Source organism: Salmo salar, chromosome 02, assembly GCF_965601325.2.
Source record: "Salmo salar chromosome 02, fSalSal1, whole genome shotgun sequence".
Taxonomy (NCBI): domain Eukaryota; kingdom Metazoa; phylum Chordata; class Actinopteri; order Salmoniformes; family Salmonidae; genus Salmo; species Salmo salar.
In genome coordinates this window covers 53,144,519-53,169,392 of record NC_138292.1, presented here as the reverse complement: position 1 = coordinate 53,169,392, position 24,874 = coordinate 53,144,519, and the positions used below count along the sequence as shown (strand labels likewise).

At 42.7% G+C, this 24,874-nt stretch overlaps 2 protein-coding genes across 2 annotated transcripts in view; one reads left to right on the top strand and one right to left on the bottom strand.

Annotated features, from left to right (window-relative positions):
• Window positions 1-2,892, top strand: part of LOC106586133 (nidogen-1) — an 86,082-nt gene extending 83,190 nt beyond the window's left edge. The window contains exon 20 of the mRNA XM_014173026.3: window positions 474-2,892. Within this exon, the coding sequence (XP_014028501.2) occupies window positions 474-592 (119 nt within the window). The 3' untranslated portion in view covers window positions 593-2,892. The remainder of the gene's footprint in view (window positions 1-473) is intronic.
• Window positions 2,893-3,972: 1,080 nt separating this feature from the next.
• Window positions 3,973-24,874, bottom strand: part of LOC106586139 (complement C3) — a 52,105-nt gene continuing 31,203 nt past the window's right edge. The window contains exons 29-41 of the mRNA XM_014173034.3: window positions 15,673-15,851; window positions 15,234-15,392; window positions 14,840-14,899; window positions 14,416-14,506; window positions 12,518-12,566; window positions 12,257-12,344; window positions 7,843-7,932; window positions 7,612-7,717; window positions 7,201-7,290; window positions 6,681-6,761; window positions 6,423-6,506; window positions 5,272-5,407; window positions 3,973-4,293 (exon numbers count right to left, since the gene is read on the bottom strand). Of these exons, the coding sequence (XP_014028509.3) occupies window positions 4,149-4,293; window positions 5,272-5,407; window positions 6,423-6,506; window positions 6,681-6,761; window positions 7,201-7,290; window positions 7,612-7,717; window positions 7,843-7,932; window positions 12,257-12,344; window positions 12,518-12,566; window positions 14,416-14,506; window positions 14,840-14,899; window positions 15,234-15,392; window positions 15,673-15,851 (1,358 nt within the window). The 3' untranslated portion in view covers window positions 3,973-4,148. The remainder of the gene's footprint in view (window positions 4,294-5,271; window positions 5,408-6,422; window positions 6,507-6,680; window positions 6,762-7,200; window positions 7,291-7,611; window positions 7,718-7,842; window positions 7,933-12,256; window positions 12,345-12,517; window positions 12,567-14,415; window positions 14,507-14,839; window positions 14,900-15,233; window positions 15,393-15,672; window positions 15,852-24,874) is intronic.

Here is a 24,874-nt window from a genome sequence, read left to right as displayed (position 1 = left end):
AATTGTTCTTGTACTTACAACCTCATGATAATCACTTTAGCATATGTTAGCTCAACCGTCCCGATGGGGACCCACCGATCCTGTAGAGGTTTTAATAGAGCCCTCAGTCTGGTTTACATTACTGCATAATCAAGACCGCAGGACCAAGAACAGTGTAAATCTGTTCTGACTGTCTTTTTCAAAGTACTCTGGGTGTTTGAAACACTCCCAGAGCATACAGTGAATGTTTTTTGTGTGTGTGAAATGTCACATGTTATCAATTAAACGCTTTTTAGTGTACGAGTATGTAGCTGTGTATGTTGTTATAGCACTGTGAATATCCCTACTGCTGCTTTTGTTGGGGTTTGCTCTTATTCTTATTCAGACCACATGTAGTGTGCATTTGATATCAAAGTACAATTTAAAGTACAATTGTGCCAAAGGGCTAGAAACTCCTTTAAATGATGGTAATGTTATCCAAATGTCTCCCACAGCATATAACTACTGCTCGAACAACGGAGGCTGTTCACACCTTTGTCTACCTCGCCGCGGCGGCTTCACCTGCCGGTGCCCAGATGTGGTGGACGGAAGCTGTGTGGAGAGGAACTTGTGAGGACTGAAGAGAGATCAGTAGATTCTCCTGCTAACTGCACAAAGGAGTTGTGACACGTGTGCCTTCCAACTTCCTCTTTAGAGGAAGAAAGATAAGCTGCATCCGGCTGCGGGTTACTCTGTGGCCCAAATCCATTCAGATCGCTAGGCCTCTATTGCTCAGTTCCTTGTTGATTTCCCTCTGGCAGATCTGAGAGGATTGGGTAGTTTGTAAGGATATGATAGTGATCTCTACTGTAGTTCTCTGGTTGTTTAGGTGGAGTTGCTATCCTATTACTTCCACCTATCTAGTCCTTTGACCTTGTTACTGTGTGTATTTGAAACCTCACAAATTATTTTGGCATTATTTTCTGATCCATTTGATAAAGTCACATTATTTTTTTGTATTGTAAATAACTACCTGAAATATACAGTTGAAGTTAGAAGTTTACATACACCTTAGCCAAATACATTTAAACTCAGTTTTTCACAATTCCTGACATTTAATCCTAGTAAAAATTCCCTGTTTTAGGTCCGTTAGGATCACCCCTTTATTTTAGGAATGTGAAATGTCAGAATAATAGTAGAGAGAAGGATTTATTTCAGAATTTCTTTCTTTCATCACATTCCCAGTGGGTCAGAAGTCTACATACACTCAATTAGTATTTGGTAGCATTGCCTTTAAATTGTTTAACTTGGGTCAAACGTTTCGGGTAGCCTTCAACAAGCTTCCCACAATAAGTTGGGTGAATTTTGGCCCATTCCTCCTGACAGAGCTTGTGTAACTGAGTCAGGTTTTTTAGGCCTCCTTGCTCACACACACTTTTTCCATTTTGCCCACACATTTTCTATGGGATTGAGGTCAGGGCTTTGTGATGGCCACTCCAATACCTTGGATTTGTTGTCCTTAAGCCATTTTGCCACAACTTTGGAAGTATGCTTGGGGTCATTGTCCATTTGGAAGACCCATTTGCGACCAAGCTTTAACTTCCTGACTGATGTCTTGAGATGTTGCTTTAATATATCCTCATAATTTTCCTTCCTCATGAAGCCATCTATTTTTTTTTTGCACCAGTCCCTCCTGCAGCAAAACACCCCCACCCCCTTTACGGTTGGGATGGTGTTTTTCGGCTTGCAAGCCTCCCCATTTTTCCTCCAAACATAACGGTGGTCATTATGGCCAAACAGTTCTATTTTTGTTTCATCAGACCAGAGGACATTTCTCCAAAAAGTACAATCTTTCTCCCCATGTGCAGTTGCAATCCGTAGTCTGGCTTTTTTATGGCAGTTTTGGAGCAGTGGCTTCTTCCTTGCTGAGCGGCCTTTCAGGTTATGTCGATATAGGACTCGTTTTACTGTGGCTATAGATACTTTTGTACCTGTTTCCTCCTGCATCTTCACAAAGTCCTTTGCTGTTGTTCTTGGGATTGATTTGCACTTTTCGCACCAAAGTACGTTCATCTCTAGGAGACAGAACACGTCTCCTTCCTCAGCGGTATGACGGCTGCGTGGTCCCATGGTGTTTATACTTGCGTACTATTGTTTGTACAGATGAACTTGGTACCTTCAGGCATTTGGAAATTGCCCCCAAGGATGAACCAGACTTGTGGAGGTCTACAATTTGTTTGATGTCTTGGCTGATTTCTTTTGATTTTCCCATGATGTCAAGCAAAGAGGCACTGAGTTGGAAGGTAGGCCTTGAAATACATCCACAGGTACACCTCCAATTGACTCAAATTATGTCATTTAGCCTATCAGAAGCTTCTAAATCTATGACATATTTTTCTGGAATTTTCCAAGCTGTTTAAAGGCACAGTCAACTTAGTGTATGTAAACTTCTGAGCCACTGAAATTGTGATATATTGAATTATAAGTGAAATAATCTGTCTGCAAACAATTGTTGGAAAAATGATTTGTGTCTTGCACAAAGTAGATGTCCTAACCGACTTGCCAAAACTATAGTTTGTTAAGATATTTGTGGAGTGGTTGAAAAACGAGTTTTAATGACATACTATCTGAAGTACACCTTTCCAGTGGTGTGCTTGATGACCAGTTATAGCTGATTACTACTGTGAAGGTGTACAGATTGTTGGGCATAACGCCAGGTTGTTGGTGTTTGACTGCCACAAGCCTATCTGGAGAGAAGTTGGCCCAGTGCCTTTTGATGACCTCATTCTCCCCATAAGAGGGTTGACAGCCCACCATAGGAGTGTTACATAAGGTTAATGCATGTACTGTGTGTGCAGCTGTGCGGCAACTGTGGAAAAATAAGGACATTTAAATTCTGTACAGCTGTCCTATTAAACTTTCTTTTTTTTACAAGTTTGGTGTACATTGTGTATTTTTTCTTGTTAGTACAGTAACATGTTAGTTATCAGGAAGCTATTTGTCTTTTTTAAAGGGATACAGTAACTTTAATACCAGTTTGTGATTTGTGAATTCACACATTGTCATTTGTATATGCATTACATTTCTAAGAGATCTTAAAATGAACTGTGGCGAACACAAAATCTCTGGCCATGGCCTAAGTAAGTAAGCCTTGTCCGAGCCAGAACAGCCAATAGGGCAGAAACCCATCTCCTGTGTCTGTAGCATGAGGCAGCTTGATGTACAAGTACACCTATGGACAGAATGCTAGTCAATCAAAGGGCTCGACCATAAATCCATCTCCTTAATTCTGAGTGCAAAGCAGGGGCATCGGTCCCATTTTGTAAGTCTTTGGTATGACTCGACAGGGGATTGAACCCCTAAACTTACAGACTCAGGGCAGACACTAACAACAGTTGGCCAGTTATGCTCTTATATGATATGGCAAAATGTTGATTTCCGCCTAAAGAGGCATACCCAAAAATAATTATTTGTCATGGGATGGCCATAAACAATAACTGCTAATGTTGCATAGTTTTTGAAATGTCTGGAACTCACCTTTCTGGTAATGTTTAAAATAAATTGCTGTGGTGTACTCACTTTTGAGTACACAAGCGCAAGTACATAGTACAAATGTGATTTTTTTTTTTAAAGTGGGATTTTCTCCTAACTGTCCACTGAGCAGTGCAGACTCCATTCAAATGTTTGCAGACTCTTTACAAGTGATTTAGTCCGTCTGTGGAAGTGGGCCACCTACTGGTAGAGTTTGTTCTTTGGATCTATTTAAAAGATGGTTTGAAAAAGTACTGCATGGCATTACAACACCAACCAGTCAGGCCATCATTTCTTTGTAGATTTACCTTCATGGATGTATGTCTTCACTCATAACTGGTGCATGCATACATATTTGTATGGTTATGCCCAGACGTTGCAAGTCAATTGCTTTACCAATTGAGCCACGCAGGACCGCATGGGACAGGTAGGGGAATGGATGAACCTGGTTTAACCCCTGGACTGAGACTGGTGTCAACCAAGAAAATTGGAAAAAGTTCTTTATTCATGTTTTTGCAAGCATCTTCCAGTACAACAAAAAAAGCATTTTAATTGACAAGTATAGTGCTAATTTAGGCTACATTTGGTACAAAGACATTCTTGTGCAAGGAAAAAAATCACTGTGTCAAATGAAAACAACAGAATAACCCATGTTCACTCTAGTTTACACATCCTTCGCTTTCCATTGCGTGAACAAAGTCATCGATTTCCAAACATCTTTTCCTGACCGGACCCCGCTCATTGCACTCATCACTTGTGGGCCAGTATTCGATCCATGTTCGCTCACCCAATACATACTCGAATCTAGAAACAAAGACATAGCTCTTAGCAGGGTTTGCAGTCTAGTAGTGTGACGGAAATATAGTTACAGTTAATAAAATAGCTCATAGCTTTTACTTAAAGGAAGAAAGTAGTCTATGGGCCAGGATCAACTGTAATCCATGGTTCAGTTTTCTTTAAACAGCCACTACAAACTTGAGCCAATGCTAGCATAAAAATCATGGAAAGTGATGGGGCAAAGAAATGTTTTCTCCAAATCACCCGAAATCAATTAAAATCAACTCCATATTTGGCTTGATGTTACTTAAAGGTGATTTGGCCATTCAAAAATAACATGCTCACATGCCCCCCATCACTTCCATTGATTGTTAGCTAGCGGTGGCTAAAGTTAGTTTGTAATGGCTGTTTAACGAAATAACAACCATTGATTAGTTTTTCCTGGCCCATAGACTGCTTTAAGGGTGAGGAACCATCTAACATCAAATAAATACTGAACTACTCCTTTAAAGCTGATACTGCATACCATTGTTTGTTTAATCTGATCTACACTTGAAAGGTTAATCAGGAATCTGAATCCGCGCGGTGGTTTCAATACAGCGCCCCAAATAAGGCAGGCTTTCACCTGCTTTTATAGTAAGACTTGAGGTGGTAGCCCCCAGCACATCTGGAAGGGAGTGTATTTCATACAGAACCCCTCCCTTGAGATGACGTAGAGGCACCTTCTCAAGGTACCTTTACATTATGATTTCAATGGTACCACTAGGGGCGAAAAGAGCTAGATTTACTACTAAAATACCAAACATATCACTTTTGCAACGAACGGTCAAAATTAAGACCAGAATAGACGCGTATCACTATAACTGAGCCTAAAACGTCTGGTTTTCGATTAAAAAACAAATATGTTCATGAAAGTTGCTTTTTGCAAAAATATGAGTCGTGGGCAAGATTTCTCTTCAAAACTCTTTTGAAACTAGCGTAATGAAATGATGAGACATTTCTTACCCGTGACCACTCTGCATTAGATCTGCAGTGTCTCCAATGAGCAGGTAGCTCTCGCCTTCTTTCAGATCCAGTACCTTTCTACAGGAGGGGTGGGCCAGGAACAAGCGTTTTTCCCCTTCTAACACAATGTCAGTGCCTAAAGAGAAATGAAACATTAACGTTGATCTCATTTGTAAAGAACTTGGTTCTAAACTTTCTGGAAAAAGAGTGGCTTGCAAAACAAAAGCATTTACATTTGTGTGCAAAACCATATTGTGTTTCTAGGGAATATTTGGGTCGCTTCACGAATAGATTGCCTTTTATATACTTCAGATATTATGTGTGTAAATGTTGATAAAACACTTGATTTATCAGTTGGATCACAAACATATATGCTCTAACTAAACCATGTTAACAATTCCAATAGCAGTCTGTTTTTATTCAAGTAACCCCAAGATTTTCACATGTTTTCACCATCATTGTAAAGCCTTATTTACTTTGTTGCTTTGGCAAAGTCATTTCTGAAGATGTTTACTTATTTCATGTGATTAGTGATTCATTAACATTTGTCCCTCAGTTTTTTCAAAAGAAACATTGAACATTTAATAGTCAAATCAAAATGTACAAGCAGGTGAGCTGGCCATTTTCTGGTGTTTAATGGTGGAAAACTGAGCACATGAAACATAACAAGTCAACCCAGGCAACATTGATAGGAAGGCTAGAAATATTTTAACAAGTTAAATATTTTTTATTAAGCTTGCATTCAATTGCCCCTCTCTATTGCATACTACAAGCTTCCATTTCCCCTGTCAGAAGGGAAGTTATGGTTGATTCAAGATGAAATCGTCAACACTGTTATGATCAACCCTGTCACTATAGTAATTTCTCTTAATTAAACCTCTTGAGATTGGGAAACATGTTTTTATGAAGTTGATCAGAATGTGAAAATTAGGTGAAAAATTCAAAATATATATTTTTGACAAATTACACTACCCAATAACAGGCATTCTATTTGTGGAATGACACATTTGTGTTGAAGTGAGAGGAGCATTTGAAAATGTTAACAAAATATCAACTGCCACTGTTGATACACATAGTCCTACTCCATATAATCCAGCAGTGAATGATTCTCGTTTGGGAACTCTGTACTAAACATTAAGGACTTATCCTACCTTCTTTGATAATCATTTTTATTTCCATGCGGTATGTGTCGGTGTAGGACTCCAGTGTTGCATTAACCATGGAGGCTTTGAAAACTGTGTAAAAATACAGAGTCATATGAATAAGTTAACATATAATTTTGTTCAATTTAATAATACCTGTGTTGTGTCCAGTAGGGAGAAAACACAAATGGTCCATTGCAAAGCACTTTGCATCGCTGTGTCATACTACTGAACACAATTGTCTGCCTCAAAAGACTTGAGACTTACCATAATCCATTCCAGCTTCGCAGGCTTTGTCCAACAATTTTACTTCACTCACGTCAAGTTTCTTCTGGTAGCTACATTTCTCTATGAAACAAAGGTCATGTATATGAACATTTCAAAGTAACCAGACAATCTATATAGTGAGGACAGTATTACTTTGGCATTCAGTATATTAACATTAGGCTGAAATTCAGAACATGTTTTGTGCGAACATTCCACTCCTTGTACTCTGTGTCATTGTCAAACATGGCATTGTACTCCGTGTCATTGTTTGGCATGACAAGGAGTGGCAAGGAGTGGAAAGATGACAGAAACAGACTGGTACCCAGGCAACATTAACATATTATTGTACAGGCAAAATGATCATTCGATGTGAAAATGGAACATGACATTTAGGTTTTTCCTGAACATTGAATGGATCATGGAGGGATTGTTGACAATGGTAAAAGGATCAGAGTAGGGTAAGCTGATCCTATAACTGCAACTACTTTTTGCCAGCAATTTGGCCACCGAGGCATGGTACCTTCAGCACAACGGCACACATCATCTTGACAAAGCCGTTTCAGGCTTCCATCCTCCTTCAATGGGTGGTAGAACTTCACACAGCGGTTCTCTAAAATGACAAAATTATTCAAAACAATTTATTCTGTGTGTGGGCATTTCTAGTGAATGCATTGTAGTCTATGAGGTACATGTGAGTATGTGTGCTTATATCAGACCTGGGTTCAAATAGTTTTTGTTTTCTTTCAAATACTTTGAGTGTTTGATTGAGCCTACCTGGAATGCCAGATGGGCAGGGTTTAGACTTTTGGGAATATTCCATTGGTCCCATTCCACCAGACAAGCTGAATCAAGCACAGGTCAAGTATTTTAAAGAAAGGCACATTCTATTTAAACCAGGTCTGGTTAATATCACCTCTCAAACAAAGCATACCTTGAGCATAGTATTCATAAACGGTGACCCCAGCAGGTTGAAGCAGACCTACATCTTGTGTCTTGTGCATTCTGAACGCCACTTTGTCTGCTAGTTTAAAAGATACCTTAATGGATACCGGAGATATAGTGAAAGTTGGATAATCCAATTAAGTTACGTGATTGTATACATGTCACTGAGCAGAAGAAAGTAATTTCGATACCAGTGTGGCATGCAGTCACAAACAGATACCTGGTTAAGATAGATGATGAGGGAGCCCCTCTCAGACAACTTGTTGTCAAGTTCAAACTTCTGAATGTACCTTTCCCTCCCGGTTGACAACTGCAAGCAGAAACACAAGAGTGAACTTTGAACCATTCATGTTTATTGTATTATCCACAAAAAAAATCTGAAATGAAGAAAAACTGTGTTTGGCAATGCTGTGCTAAGAAGTGTTCATCCAGCCTGAGTGATTAAGGGTATTGCCATAACTACACCAGAGCTGCATTAAGCGTTTGTAATGGGTTGAACAATTTGACACTGGAGCTGTAGCTGTAGTTATACCATCAATCCAATAGATGGCGCCGTTACTCTGTAGCGCAGTGGTCACCAACTGAGTTAAGATCACTTTCTGAGTCAAAATGCATCCCGAGATGTAGCGGTCTGATTTTTTATTAACATGACTTAAAAAATGTAATCCTACGCAACATTAACAAATTAAAAGCAGTATTGTAGAAATTAGGTTTGTGCAGTAAGCTATAAGCCCAATATATTATCACCGCATACTGGCTTTGCTTGAATTTACCTGCCAATGCATTGTTGTTCGGGACATATTTTAAAATTATATTTCAAAATTTGAGGTAGGCTATATGATCACACAGGTAATAGATCCATTGGTGTATTACTTGTGAAGCAAAGCTGAGTGAGCATACATTTATATAATTCGCTTTTTATTTTACTGGGCTGATGGTGCCTGCATCTGAGGGTCAGTCTCAGCAGAGGGAGAGAGCAGCAGACTGAGGGTCAGTCTCAGCAGAGGGAGAGAGCAGCAGACTGAGGGTCAGTCTCAGCGAAGGGAGAGAGCAGCAGACTGAGGGTCAGTCTCAGCGAAGGGAGAGTGCTCAGACTGAGCGTCGGTCTCTCAACATCCCTCCGCTCTCCCTTTCCTCCACTGACACTGACCAAAAAGGGACACCGTCTTCCAGCTGATGGCAAAACTCGAGTCGCACCGCATTAATCATGCCTCATGCACGAATTCATGTTGTTACTCCTATAAACAGAGACAGTGAAATATTCCTTGATATTAAAAAATACCCAAGCCGCTAATAATAACAACAACGTCAGCCTATAGATACACTTTCCTCCTCATTCATTACTGCTGCACTGCTTGTTGTAGCGCTGAGTGGAAATAGGAAGAACGCGCATTTTATGGCTTATAGAAGTATTTAATACAAAGTGTTGACAGTGCTGAACTTAAACATGAACTCACTCATAAAAACAGCAGCTCTTTGCTGTATTCGTTGACAGTTTCTCTCTAGTCATGGTTTTAAACGTTTTGAAATCTCACAGTATCAATTTTGCCGTAGCTTTCTTTTATGCCTGCTACATTATTGCAGACTCGGTCATCTGAGCAATCTGATTGGCCAGCAGCAGCATAGTGCACTTGATTTCCTCCCCAGGCCACATGACATGGCAACAGTTTGCCTACCCGGCGCGCAGGGCAGCTGAAATGGCTGCATCTACCACCAACACCCCGAGACTAATAAAAAAAATAGGAACACAAGGCTTTATCGTTGGTTTTTTTTACATAAATGTTCGGTGATCGACCGGTTGGTGACCACAGCTGTAGCGGTAGTAGGGATGGAAGAGGCTTTGGCCAGACACGAGATTCTTCAGAATAAAGAATGCGACAGAACTCCGAACACAGTAACCTTTGTGTCCGGTTATCGACTACTACAGGTATGTAAAAGCATGTATATAAAAATAACATGTTATAATATCCTCTAACAATTCTGTCAAAGGTGTAATCACATTTGTAAAGGCCCAGTGCAATCAAAATCCAGTTTCCTGTGTTTTGTATTCTATAGTAAAACAGCTGAAACTAATACTGTAAAAGTGTGAAACAAATTGATAATCAGGAGGTTTTGCATGGGTGGAGTTTTGGCTTGCCTGGTGCCATCACCAGGTGTATAAGTTAATAGACCAATAGTAAAGAGAGTTCCAAACCACTGCCAATAACAGCTAGTTTTCAGGTTACATCCTATTAGGCCCCTCCAATTAGGCCGCTCGCCCAGACCACTCCCAGACAGTCCTAGCAAAATTATTGCTTGGGAGATGATACTTTGCTAAAATGGAAAAAATAATAATTGTATTTTTGACCATTTTAATGGAAAACTATAAGAGTAAGCACTTAACTGCTACAAAGGGACTTTAGTGCAGGCGGTATGGTTGTCTGCTACAAAGGGACTTTAGTGCAGGCGGTATGGTTGTCTGCTACAAAGGGACTTTATTGCAGACACTATGGTTGCAGAAGACTATAGACACCATTTAATGGTTTATATAATCTGGTGAATGTAATGTTTAACAGTTTTATGCATTTTGGCCATATTCTGCCACACTCAGTTGTTTCTATCTGTATCAGAGGATGCTGGTAGGAGGAGCAAAGTCAAACGTGGTTTCCATATGTTTGATGTGTTTTACTCAGTTCCATGTATTCCATTCTAGCCATTACAATGAGCCCATACTCCTATAGCTCCTCCCACCAGCCTCCTCTCATATAGCTCCTCTCCTCTCATCTGTATTTATAGCTCATGTTTATATTGTGTGAAATGGAAATACGTAGAACATTCGAAAAAGTTTCAGTTCAATGTTAAGTTTAAGCATCAGCCAATTAAAATTGTTTATATAGTTTCATGTGATAGAATGCTACATTGTAGTTGGTCCCATCAGATAACCTGGCACACGTTAGCCCTATGCTAACCTCACCAGTGTGAGCAACTCGTCCAGTTAAAAATTGGTTCTGGAGAAACAGCCTCGACTCCAGGCATTCTAGGAGATCTGCAAGAAGCACAGTCAACACAAGAGGTCGAACCGATTTAATCGGCATGGCCGATTTAATTAGCGCCGATTTCACGTTTTAATAACAATCGGTAATCAGCATTTTTGGATGCTGATTATGGCCGATTACATTGCAATCCACGAGGAGACTGCGTGGCAGGCTGACAACCTGTTACGTGAGTGCAGCAAGGAGCCAAGGTAAGTTGCTAGCTAGCATTAAACTTATCTTATAAAAAACAATCAGTTTTAACATAACTAGTGATTAACTACACATGGTTGATGATATTACTAGTTTAACTAGCTTGTCCTGCATTGAATATAATCAATGCGGTGCCTGTTAATTCATCATCGAATCACAGCCTACTTCGCCAAACGGGTGATGATTTAACAAATGCGCATTCGCGAAAAAAGCACAATTGTTGCACCAATGTACCTAACCATAAACATCAATGCCTTTCTTAAAATCAATACACAAGTATATTTTTTTAAACCTGCATATTTAGTTAAAATAAATTAATGTTAGCAGGCAATATTAACTAGTGAAATTGTGTCACTTCTCTTGCGTTCAGTGCAAGCAGAGTCGGGGTATGTGCAGCAGTTTGGGCCGCCTGTCTTGTTGCGAACTGTCCTCCTAACAAAGACCGTAATTAATTTGCCAGAATTTTACATAATTATGACATAACATTGAAGGTTGTGCAATGTAACAGCAATATTTAGACTTAGGGATGCCACCTGTGTTAGATAAAATACGGAACGGTTCCGTATTTCACTGAAAGAATAAACGTTTTGTTTTTCGAAATGAGTTTCCGGATTTGACCATATTAATTAAGTCTATGATTTGATAGAGCAGTCTGACTGAGCGGTGGTAGGCAGCAGCAGGCTCGTAAGAATTCATTCAAACAGCACTTTCCTGCGTTTGCCAGCAGCTCTTCGCAATGCTTGAAGCACAGCGCTGTTTATGACTTCAAGCCTATCAACTCCCGAGATTAGGCTGGCGATACTATAGTGCCTATAAGAACATCCAAAGGGTCAAAGGTACATGAAATACAAATGGTATAGAGAGAAATAGTCCTTTAATTCCTATAATAACTACAACCTAAAACTTCTTAACTGGGAATATTGAAGACTCATGTTAAAAGGAACCACCAGCTTTCATATGTTCTCATGTTCTGAGCAAGGAACTTAAACGTTAGCTTTTTTACATGGCACATATTGCACTTTTACTTTCTTCTCCAACACTTTGTTTTTGCATTATTTAAACCAAATTTAACATGTTTCATTATTTATTTGAGACTAAATTGATTTTATTTATGTATTATATTAAGTTAAAATAAAAGTGTTCATTCAGTATTGTTGTAATTATCATTATTACAAATATATGAATAAAAATCGTCCGATTAATCGGTATCGGCTTTTTATGGTCCTCCAATAATCGATATCAGTATCGCCGTTGAAAAATCATAAATGGTCGACCTCTAGTCAATACTACTGACCCAGTACATGCCAATGCGTTTTCTGGATCCAGGCCAGGGCAACAGTACTTCTAGGTCTCAGAAAGGCAGTAGCGATGCACCATAAGCCATCTGCTATATCAACATTGATCACTCACCTGTTTCAGATCCTCAAAGTCAACTACAAAGCCAGTCAGCAAGCCGATGTCTAAAATCGTCATGGTGGCATTTCTGTCAGAGTTAAACCTTAGAAGAGAATGGGAGTGTCCATAAGCAAGACTTGATTTTAACTGATTTCATTTTTGCAAGTATTTTCTATTCCTCACTAGATAAGAATCAGATATAACAGTATTGGCCTATGGCAAGGTATGATGGTGATTACAGTATACCCCGAGTAATCAGGCTTTTCTTTTACTTACAACACGTCAATGTAGAGCTTATACGTCTCTGTAGCTTCTTTGAGTGAAACTTAAAAACAAGAAATGTCATTTTGAAGGTACAGTGCCTTGCGAAAGTATTCGGCCCCCTTGAACTTTTCGAACTTTTGCCACATTTCAGGCTTCAAACATAAAGATATAAAACTGTAATTTTTTGTGAAGAATCAACAACAAGTGGGACACAATTATGAAGTGGAACGAAATTTATTGGATATTTCAAACTTTTTTAACAAATAAAAAACAGAAAAATTGGCCGTGCAAAAGTATTCAGCCCCTTTACTTTCAGTGCAGCAAACTCTCTCCAGAAGTTCAGTGAGGATCTCTGAATGATCCAATGTTGACCTAAATGACTAATGATGATAAATAGAATCCACCTGTGTGTAATCAAGTCTCCGTATAAATGCACCTGCTCTGTGATAGTCTCAGAGGTCCGTTTAAAGCGCAGAGAGCATCATGAAGAACAAGGAACACACCAGGCAGGTCCGAGATACTGTTGTGGAGAAGTTTAAAGCCGGATTTGGATACAAAAAGATTTCCCAAGCTTTAAACATCCCAAGGAGCACTGTGCAAGCGATAATATTGAAATGGAAGGAGTATCAGACCACTGCAAATCTACGAAGACCCGGCCGTCCCTTTAAACTTTCAGCTCATACAAGGAGAAGACTGATCAGAGATGCAGCCAAGAGGCCCATGATCACTCTGGATGAACTGCAGAGATCTACAGCTGAGGTGGGAGACTCTGTCCATAGGACAACAATCAGTCGTATACTGCACAAATCTGGCCTTTATGGAAGAGTGGCAAGAAGAAAGACATTTCTTAAAGATATCCATAAAGTGTCATTTAAAGTTTGCCACTAGCCACCTGGGAGACACACCAAACATGTGGAAGAAGGTGCTCTGGTCAGATGAAACCAAAATCGAACTTTTTGGCAACAATGCAAAACGTTATGTTTGGCGTAAAAGCAACACAGCTCATCACCCTGAACACACCATCCCCACTGTCAAACATGGTGGTGGCAGCATCATGGTTTGGGCCTGCTTTTCTTCAGCAGGGGCAGGGAAGATGGTTAAAATTGATGGGAAGATGGATGGAGCCAAATACAGGACCATTCTGGAAGAAAACCTGATGGAGTCTGCAAAAGACCTGAGACTGGGACGGAGATTTGTCTTCCAACAAAACAATGATCCAAAACATAAAGCAAAATCTACAATGGAATGGTTCACAAATAAACATATCCAGGTGTTAGAATGGCCAAGTCAAAGTCCAGACCTGAATCCAATCGAGAATCTGTGGAAAGAACTGAAAACTGCTGTTCACAAACGCTCTCCATCCTACCTCACTGAGCTCGAGCTGTTTTGCAAGGAGGAATGGGCAAAAATTTCAGTCTCTCGATGTGCAAAACTGATAGACATACCCCAAGCGACTTACAGCTGTAATCGCAGCAAAAGGTGGCGCTACAAAGTATTAACTTAAGGGGGCTGAATAATTTTGCACGCCCAATTTTTCAGTTTTTTATTTGTTAAAAAAGTTTGAAATATCCAATAAATTTCGTTCCACTTCATGATTGTGTCCCACTTGTTGTTGATTCTTCACAAAAAATTACAGTTTTATATCTTTATGTTTGAAGCCTGAAATGTGGCAAAAGGTCAAAGTTCAAGGGGGCCGAATACTTTCGCAAGGCACTGTAGATTTAGCAATATAACATCATCATACACGGTGGAGCAACTTCAGTCTTGCCGATATCAACAACCACAGAACGTAAATCTGCCACTATTAGCTTCTACCCATTTCAATTAAATAAAACAAAACAAACAAAACTTGAATTATCACTGTTGAGTGGAAACAAGTTCAAATACAATAGCCATGACAAGTAGCCTACCTGTATCCTGTTTTATTAGTTCCACATTAAGCACAAAGTTTTTGCAGTCTTGGTTCTTCTCCTTGGGCATGGCATAGTATAAGGTTGTAACCTTGACACGGATAGGCAAGGAGAGGGTTGGTGTTACTTGGTTAGCCTGAGGTACTCATTTTATTTGAATGTTATCAAATATTGTCTTCACACTAATTAGACTAATTTAAATCCAGTGCATTGTGTGTGCACTATTGTGTGGAAAGAAAACAGGGTACTGTTGACTTGAGCAAAGCCTGGGTACCTGAGGCTAGATTTGGGGTAAGGAAGGATGGGCAGAGGGATAGCCCCCGCCCCCATTAAATGTTGGGTCATTGCCCATTTGTCGGCAGACTAAATGCCAGTTTCTCTCCTGGAATTAAGGCATTGTAAGAAAAAGTGGCATGCTTCTTACCAATAATTGCCCCTGACCAGCTCCTTTGGCTGTTACTGTGAAGTTCTCCTGCAGCTTGACCTATACAGAATAAAAACTTTAATTTAAGATCTGCCTAACAGACAACATAGCATACATCCCTACCCAAACTGTTGTAGTCCTTCTTCCATCTCGCTGTGATCAACTATTGTCTAATTTTGCTTCCTTTAACACACATTTCTCCTTCCCCCTCTGTGATGCAGGTTGCCTTGCTCCTTTCCTCTGGTAACCATTTTCACACCCGCAACATTTTGACCGAGAGGGGGGATTCAGGTGACCCAATAGTTTGACTAGATTGTGTTGTTCTGCGCTCATTGACAATAGGTCTGCACTTCTAACGTGTTACAAAGGGGCTTATGTGTGCATACGTCCTTACCTTGTCGGTGCGTGTGAGTAAGGCGTTACCCTTACTAAATGACCACTTGATGACTTGAGATCTCCCTGCGATATCAATGTCCACATTCAGATCAATGTCTTTTACTTTTCCTGCTTTCGTCATGTATTCTGCCACAGCCTGGAACACCATGATAGTGGCCTATTTTGGAAGAAACAGAAGCAGGGGGTAAGGAAGTATACAAAGTTTCATATGTGGCTCTTGAGTTTTGAGTGTTGTATTTGCTGTATCCTAAATGCAGCTTTCTCCAACACACATCATATTTCCAATATTGTGTTATAATGTTGTATGACCTCGAAGCAGCCTGTTTCAAATGATATGATATTGACATTAGCCCTACTTAGCCAAGGTTAGTTAGCCAGCTTGTTTGCCCTGGTTGGATGTTTGATGTTACTTCTTACATGGGTCGGTCTGGCTGTACCTGAGTGTATGAGTAATCTCCACCTTTAAACCCCTGCCTGTTGAGCCATCTGACGATGGGACCAGCCTCCTCAAAGGCACCGGCCTTCACCAGGGCCAACAGGGCATAAGCTGTGGCCTCCAATGTGAGAAGGCCTTTGATGTCTTTGTTTTTGCCTAAAACAAGCCAGTGGGTCCGGTCTGTGGGGGAAACACACAAACATTCACTGGAATAAATATCCGTCATTTTAATGGACAATCTTCTGCATTTTCCCAACAGAAATGTTCTGTATAACCGCTTACAGGTCATTTACATATTTAACCAAATGCGTTTTGCCTGTTGGGTATTAGGCAGCATCTACTACAGAGACATCTGCCATGTGCCAACCTTTGTTTTCGGGAAAAGTTTTGCCTTCAAAATTTAACAGCTCTGTGGTAAATCATTTAGGGTATACATTTTATGACAGCTACTGGACAATATCGTTAATTATATTTTAGCATAACATCTCCATCGTTGATGGCAGATAAGCTGCCTGATGATGTGCTGTAGCTAGCAAATTTTTTAAATGTTATTTTTATTTCACCTTTATTTAACCAGGTAGGCAAGTTGAGAACAAGTTCTCATTCACAACTGTGACCTGGCCAAGATAAAGAAAAGCAGTGTGACACAGACAACAACACAGAGTTACACATGGGGTAAACAAACAAGCCAATAACACAATAAACAAGTCAGTGATACAGTAGAAAAAAGAAAGTCTATATACAGTGTGTGCAAATGGCGTGAGGAGGTAGGCAATAAATAGGCCATAGGAGCAAATAATTACAATTTAGCAGATTAACACTGGAGTGATACATGAGCGGATGTGCATGTGGAGATACTGGTGTGCAAAAGAGCAGAAAGGTAAATAAAATAAAAACAGTATGGGGATGAGGTAGGTAGATTGGGTGGGCAATGTACAGATGGGCTATATACAGCTGCAGCGATCGGTTAGCTGCTCAGATAGCTGATGTTTAAAGTTGGTGAGGGAAATAAAAGTCTCCAACTTCAGCGATTTTTTTTTTGCAATTCGTTCCAGTCACTGGCAGCAGAGAACTGGAATGAAAGGCGGCCAAATGAGGTGTTGGCTTTGGGGATGATCAGTGAGACATACCTGCTGGAACGTGTGCTACGGGTGGGTGTTGTTATCGTGACCAGTGAACTGAGATAAGGTGGAGCTTTACCAAGCATAGTCTTACAGATGACCTGGAGCCAGTGGGTCTGGCGACGAATATGTAGCGAGGGCCAGCCGACTAGAGCATACAGGTCGCAGTGGTGGGTGGTAAAAGGTGATTTGGTAACAAAACGGATGGCACTGTGATAGACTGCATCCAGTTTGCTCAGCAGAGTATTGGAAGCTATTTTGTAGATGACATCGCCGAAGTCGAGGATCGGTAGGATAGTCAGTTTTACTAGGGTAAGTTTGGCGGCGTGAGTGAAGGAGGCTTTGTTGCGAAATAGAAAGCCGATTTGATTTTGGATTGGAGATGTTTAATATGAGTCTGGAAGGAGCGTTTACAGTCTAGCCAGACACCTAGGTATTTGTAGTGGTCCACATATTCCAGGTCAGAACCGTCCAGGGTGGTGATGCTAGGCGGGCGGGCGGGTGCGGGCAGCGAACGGTTGAAAAGCATGCATTTGGTTTTTACTAGTGTTTAAGAGCAGTTGGAGGCCACGGAAGGAGTGTTGTATGGCATTGAAGCTCGTCTGGAGGTTAGTTAGCACAGTGTCCAAGGAAGGGCCAGAAGTATACAGAATGGTGTTGTCTGCGTAGAGGTGGATCAGGGAATCGCCCGCAGCAAGAGCGACATCATTGATATATACAGAGAAACGAGTCGGCCCGAGAATTGAACCCAGTGGTACCCCCATAGAGACTGCCAGAGGTCCGGACAACATGCCCTCCGATTTGACACACTGAACTCTGTCTGCAAAGTAGTTGGTGAACCAGGCGAGGCAGTTGTTAGAAAAACCAAGACTATTGAGTCTGCCGATAAGAATACGGTGATTGACAAGAGTCGAAAGCCTTGGCCAGGTCGATGAAGACGGCTGCACAGTACTGTCTTTTATCGATGGCGGTTATGATATCATTTAGTACCTTGAACGTGGCTGAGGTGCACCCGTGACCGGCTCGGAAACCGGATTGCACAGCGGAGAAGGTACGGTGGGATTCGAAATGGTCAGTGATCTGTTTATTAACTTGGCTTTCGAAGACTTTAGATAGGCAAGGCAGGATGGAAATAGGTCTGTAACAGTTTGGGTCTAGGGTGTCACCCCCTTTGAAGAGGGGGATGACCGTGGCAGCTTTCCAATCTTTAGGGATCTCGGACGATACAAAAGAGAGGTTGAACAGACTGGTAATAGGGGTTGCAACAATGGCAGCGGATAGTTTTAGAAAGGGAGGGTCCAGATTGTCTAACCCAGCTGATTTGTACGGGTCCAGGTTTTGCAGCTCTTTCAGAACATCTGCTATCTGGATTTGGGTGAAGGAGACGCTGGGGAGGCTTGGGCGAGTAGCTGCGGGGGGGGGGGGGGGGGGGCGGAGCTGTTGGCTGGGGTTGGAGTAGCCAGGAGGAAGTCATGGCCAGCCGTTGAGAAATGCTTATTGAAATTTTCGATTATCATGGATTTAGCCTCAGTGCAGTGGGCAGCCTGGAGGAGGTGCTCTTGTTCTCCATGGACTTTACAGTGTCCCAAAACTTTTTGGAGTTAAAAAAGGTAGCCTTTGTTTCCTGACTGACTGCGTGTATTGGTTCCTGATTTCCCTGAACAGTAGCATATCACGGGGACTATTCGATGCTATTGCAGTCCGCCACAGGATGTTTTTGTGCTGGTCAAGGGCAGTCAGGTCTGGAGTGAACCAAGGGCTATATCTGTTCTTAGTTCTGCATTTTTTTGAGCGGGGCATGCATATCTAAGATGGTCTCTGTCCCCTATCCTCCAGGCCGGCTCGGTCCTCCCCTCCTGCTCCGTGGCTCGACGACTCACTACGAGCTCACAGAACAGGGCTCCGGGCAGCCGAGCGGAAATGGAGGAAAACTCGCCTCCCTGCGGACCTGGCATCCTTTCACTCCCTCCTCTCTACATTCTCCTCTTCTGTCTCTGCTGCTAAAGCCACTTTCTACCACTCTAAATTCCAAGCATCTGCCTCTAACCCTAGGAAGCTCTTTGCTACCTTCTCCTCCCTCCTGAATCCTCCTCCCCCTCCCCCCCCCTCCTCCCTCTCTGCGGATGACTTCGTCAACCATTTTGAAAAGAAGGTTGACGATATCCGATCCTCGTTTGCGAAGTCAAACGACACCGCTGGTCCTGCTCACACTGCCCTACCCTGTGCTTTGACCTCTTTCTCCCCTCTCTCTCCAGATGAAATCTCGCGTCTTGTGACGGCCGGCCGCCCAACAACCTGCCCACTTGACCCTATCCCTTCCTCTCTTCTCCAGACCATTTCCGGAGACCTTCTCCCCTTCCTCACCTCGCTCATCAACTCATCCTTGACCGCTGGCTACGTCCCTTCCGTCTTCAAGAGAGCGAGAGTTGCACCCCTTCTGAAAAAACCTACACTCGATCCCTCCGATGTCAACAACTACAGACCAGTATCCCTTCTTTCTTTTCTCTCAAACTCTTGAACGTGCCGTCCTTGGCCAGCTCTCCTGCTATCTCTCTCAGAATGACCTTCTTGATCCTAATCAGTCAGGTTTCAAGACTGGGCATTCAACTGAGACTGCTCTTCTCTGTGTCACGGAGGCTCTCCGCACTGCTAAAGCTAACTCTCTCTCCTCTGCTCTCATCCTTCTAGACCTATCTGCTGCCTTTGATACTGTGAACCATCAGATCCTCCTCTCCACCCTCTCCGAGTTGGGCATCTCCGGCGCGGCCCACGCTTGGATTGCGTCCTACCTGACAGGTCGCTCCTACCAGGTGGCGTGGCGAGAATCTGTCTCCGCACCATGCGCTCTCACCACTGGTGTCCCCCAGGGCTCTGTTCTAGGCCCTCTCCTATTCTCGCTATACACCAAGTCACTTGGCTCTGTCATATCCTCACATGGTCTCTCCTATCATTGCTATGCAGACGACACACAATTAATCTTCTCCTTTCCCCCTTCTGATAACCAGGCGGCGAATCGCATCTCTGCATGTCTGTCAGACATATCAGTGTGGATGACGGATCACCAACTCAAGCTGAACCTCGGCAAGACGGAGCTGCTCTTCCTCCCAGGGAAGGACTGCCCGTTCCATGATCTCGCCATCACGGTTGACAACTCCCTTGTGTCCTCCTCCCAGAGTGCTAAGAACCTTGGCGTGATCCTGGACAACACCCTGTCGTTCTCCACTAACATCAAGGCGGTGACCCGATCCTGTAGGTTCATGCTCTACAACATTCGCAGAGTACGACCCTGCCTCACACAGGAAGCGGCGCAGGTCCTAATCCAGGCACTTGTCATCTCCCGTCTGGATTACTGCAACTCGCTGTTGGCTGGGCTTCCTGCCTGTGCCATTAAACCCCTACAACTCATCCAGAACGCCGCAGCCCGTCTGGTGTTCAACCTTCCCAAGTTCTCTCTCACGTCACCCCGCTCCTCCGCTCTCTCCACTGGCTTCCAGTTGAAGCTCGCATCCGCTACAAGACCATGGTGATTGCCTACGGAGCTGTGAAGGGAACGGCACCTCCATACCTTCAGGCTCTGATCAGGCCCTACACCCAAACAAGGGCACTGCGTTCATCCACCTCTGGCCTGCTGGCCCACCTACCTCTGAGGAAGCACAGTTCCCGCTCAGCCCAGTCAAAACTGTTCGCTGCTCTGGCACCCCAATGGTGGAACAAGCTCCCTCACGACGCCAGGACAGCGGAGTCAATCACCACCTTCCGGAGACACCTGAAACCCCACCTCTTTAAGGAATACCTAGGATAGGATAAAGTAATCCTTCTAACCCCCCCCCCCCCCCTTAAAAGATTTAGATGCACTATTGTAATGTGGTTGTTCCACTGGATATCATAAGGTGAATGCACCAATTTGTAAGTCGCTCTGGATAAGAGCGTCTGCTAAATGACTTAAATGTAATGTAAATGTAAATGTGAGGAAATTACTTTTAAAGAATGACCAGGCATCCTCGACTGACGGGATGAGGTCAATATCCTTCCAGGATACCCAGGCCAGGTCGATTAGAAAGGCCTGCTCGCAGAAGTGTTTTAGGGAGCGTTTGACAGTGATGATGGGTAGTCATTTGACCGCGGACCCATAGCGGATACAGGTAATGAGGCAGTGATCGCTGAGATCCTGATTGAAAACAGCGGAGGTGTATTTGAAGGGCAAGTTGGTCAGAATAACGTCTATGAGGGTGCCCATGTTTACGGATTTGGGGTTGTACCTGGTGGGTTCCTTGATGATTTGTGTGAGATTGAGGGCATCTAGCTTAAATTGTAGGACTGCCGGGGTGTTAAGCATATCCCAGTTTAGGTCACCTAACAGAACGAACTCTGAGGCTAGATGGAGGGCGATCAATTCACAAATGGTGTCCAGGGCACAGCTGGGAGCGTAGGGGGGTCGATAGCAGGCGGCAACAGTGAGAGACTTATTTCTTGAGAGATTAATTTTAAAATGAGAAGTTCGAACTGTTTGGGCACAGACCTGGAAAGTATGACAGAACTCTGCAAGCTATCTCTGCAGTAGATTGCAACTCCTCCCCCTTTGGCAGTTCTATCTTGACGAAAAATGTTGTAGTTGGGTATGGAAATCTCCGAATTTTTGGTGGCCTTCATAAGCCAGGATTCAGACATGGCAAGGACATCAGGGTTGGCGGAGTGTGCTAAAGCACTGAGTAAAACAAACTTAGGGAGGAGGCTTCTGATGATGACATGCATGAAACCAAGGCTTTTTCAATCACAGAAGTCAACAAATGAAGGTGCCTGGGGACATGCAGGGCCTGGGTTTACCTCCACATCACCCGAGGAACAGGATGAGGGTACGGCTAAAGGCTAACAAAACTGGTCGCCTAGTGCATTGGGGACAAAGAATAAAAGGAGTGGATTTCTGGGCGTGGTAGAATAGATTCAGGGCATAATGTGCACACAGGGGTATGGTGGGGTGCGGGTACAGCGGGGTGCGGGTACAGTGGAGGTAAGCCCAGGTACTGAGTGATCATAAGAGAGGCTGTATCTCTGGACATGCTGGTTATAATGGGTGAGGTCATCGCATGTGTGGGAGGTGGGACAAAGGAAGTAACAGAGGTATGATGAGTGGAACTAGGGGCTCCATTGTAAACTTAAACAATAACTAACCTAAGCAACAGTATACAAGGCATATTGACATTTGAGAGAGACATACAGCGAGGCATAAAGTAATCACAGGTGTTGATTGGGAGAGCTAGCTAGACAACAACAGGTGAGACAACAGCTGATCAGCTAAAACAACAACAACAACAACAACAACAACAGGTAAAATGGCGATGACTGGACAGAGAGGGTCGGTTAACTACACACACACAGCCTGAGTTCGCGGCTGGGGCCGACAGATAAAGAAATATTAAACAGAATGGAGTACCGTGATTAATGGACAGTCCAGCAGGCATCAGCTATGTAGCCAAGTGATCATAGGGTCCAGGGGGCAGTGGTTGATGGAACAGGGAGGCCGCGGAGTAGTCGCTACTACGCTAGCACGCGTGCGACACGGCGTTTAAAGTTAGTAGCCCGGGGCTAGTAGAAGCGTCTGCTCTGACGTCCGACGGAGGCCGGTTGGAGGCACAGCGGATGGAGTATTCGTCGGCAGACCAGTCGTGGTGGTGCGGCGGGGCGCCGTGTTGACAAAGGATCCAAGCCAGATGGCGAAAGAGGTATTGTAGATGTAGTAATTTAGTTTGCTAGCCGGGGGATGCGCCTGGCTCACGGCTACCCGGTGCTAGCTTCAGGGCATGGGGCATTAGCCACTATAGCCACTCGGTAGCAGCGGTGATCCGGTGCCAAGGTCCAGAGCTTACGGAAAGGATCCGGTGGAGTAGTGGGTTCAAGCCGTGTTTGGCTGGGGTTGGGGTGAACAACTGAGTAGGCCGGGAGGTGGGCCTCAGGGATAGCTTCGGTACTGGGTAACTCGGTGGGTGCTAGCTAGCTGTGAAGATCAGGAGTAATGGTCCAGGGATTACGGCAGGAATCCGGCGTTGTAGTGGAGAGACAGTCCGATACTGGTAGGCTGGCGAGTATTATCCAAGCTAAAAAAGGGCTGGTATCTGTGCAGAAGGTAAAGGCCACTAGCAGTGGCTAACAATGACTAAATAGCTTGTAGCTAAATTAGCTGGTTAGCTTCTGATGGCTAGGTGGCTCTTGCTATAAAAATAAAAAATAATAGCGGTTCTGTATCACATTGGGTGAGGCAGGTTACCGGAAGGTATAATTGAGTTAAAATGGAAAGAGATTGAAAATAAAAATCGAAATATATACAAAAAAGGACGAAAAATACAAAAGTACATGAGAGGACGAACAAAACACATCTGCACTGCTACGCCATCTTGGGAACTGATGTTAGTTCAATACAAAGTTGTGCATTGAAATTAAAATGTAGAACACATCTAGCTAAACTTTTTTTTAACGATAGCTGCTGGAAAGTAATTTCGTGGCATACAACCTAGCTCTGTAATATAATTGTGTTATTGCCTGGATGGTTAGCTGCTGTGTATGTGGCTAACATTAGGTAGCTAACTAGCTAGGCTAGCTAACTTTAGTTAATTCAGTTTTGACACGTTCTTGAAATGATCAAAGTTGAGCACCTCCATCATGAACAATTTGAATGACTTAGCTGTATAAGTTAACTATACGATAGATCTGCTGGATATCATACATTTGTTGCTGCTGGTGTGTTAGCTAAGTTAACTACTAACATTACAATAATATTAATGTTGGGTAACGTTAGCTAGCTGGCTACAGCCAGGGTCGAACGGTAAACGCTGTCACTTGGCACTGAATTAACGTTGGGCTAGCTATTTTAGCAAATTTAGCTTAACGTTCTGGTCTAGGTTTCTCAAAAGCATAAGATCATCTTAATTCCATTCAAACTAAATAGACGAAAGATTAACGTTATGCTTTTGAGAAACCCAGCCCTGGCTATAATGCATCTCAAAGCCCTGCGTAGTAATGAGTGAATTAATAAACTCCCATATGAGAACATTTTGTATTTGCTAGCTATCTAACATGGTGAAAAGATGCCGTCCTGCCAGCTAAATTAGGATACTGAACAAACATATAAATGCAACAATTTTCAAGATTTTTACTGAGTTACAGATCATTTGAGGAAATCAGTGAATTTAAATAAATTAGGATCTCATCACAGTATTTCTGTGCATTCAAATTGCCATCGATAAAATGCAATTCTGTTCTTTGCCCGTAGCTTATACCTGCCCATACCATAACCCCACTGCCATCATGGGGCACTCTGTTCACAATGTTGACATCAGCAACCTGCTCACCCACACGACGCCATACAAATGGTCTGCGGTCATCTCTAAAATGACATTGGAGGTAGTTTATGGTAGAGAAATAAACATTCAATTATCTGGAAATCACTCTGGTGGACATTCCTGCAGTCAGCATGCAAGTTGCACGCTCCCTTAAAACTTGAGACATCTGTGACATTGTGTTGTGACAAAAGTGCACATTTTAGAGGGGCCTTTTATTGTCCCCAGCACAAGGGGCACCTGTGTAATGATCATGCTGTTTAATCAGCTTCTTGATATGCCACATCTGTCAGGTGGATGGATTATCTTGGCAAAGAAGAAATGCTCACTAACAGGGGTGTAAACAAAATTGAGCACCAAATTTGAGAGAAATAAGCTTTTTGTGCATATGGAAGTTTTCAGTTTTCAATGTGGTTATTCAAATTTTGGAAGGTCTTCATTCAATTCCTACACTGTTCACATGTCTAGAGTTTACCCTGACAGAAGGGCACAGCAAACTTTAAACTGAAATGTGTGTACAGTTGAAATGTTCATGGCATTTCTGCAGCAGAGAATTTGTACATTTGAAAGGACTTGTAATCTCACTTGAGTTCCCACATACAAGAAGGTCTGAATATAACGTGTCCCTTTGAAGGATGTTCAAAGACTTTTAATGTAAAGTCATCCTTCTGCTCCCATGTCTCCAGATATCACAAACAGTGGGATGCCACTCAAATTTCACCTATGTGACAAGAACTGCAATGCTGTTGGG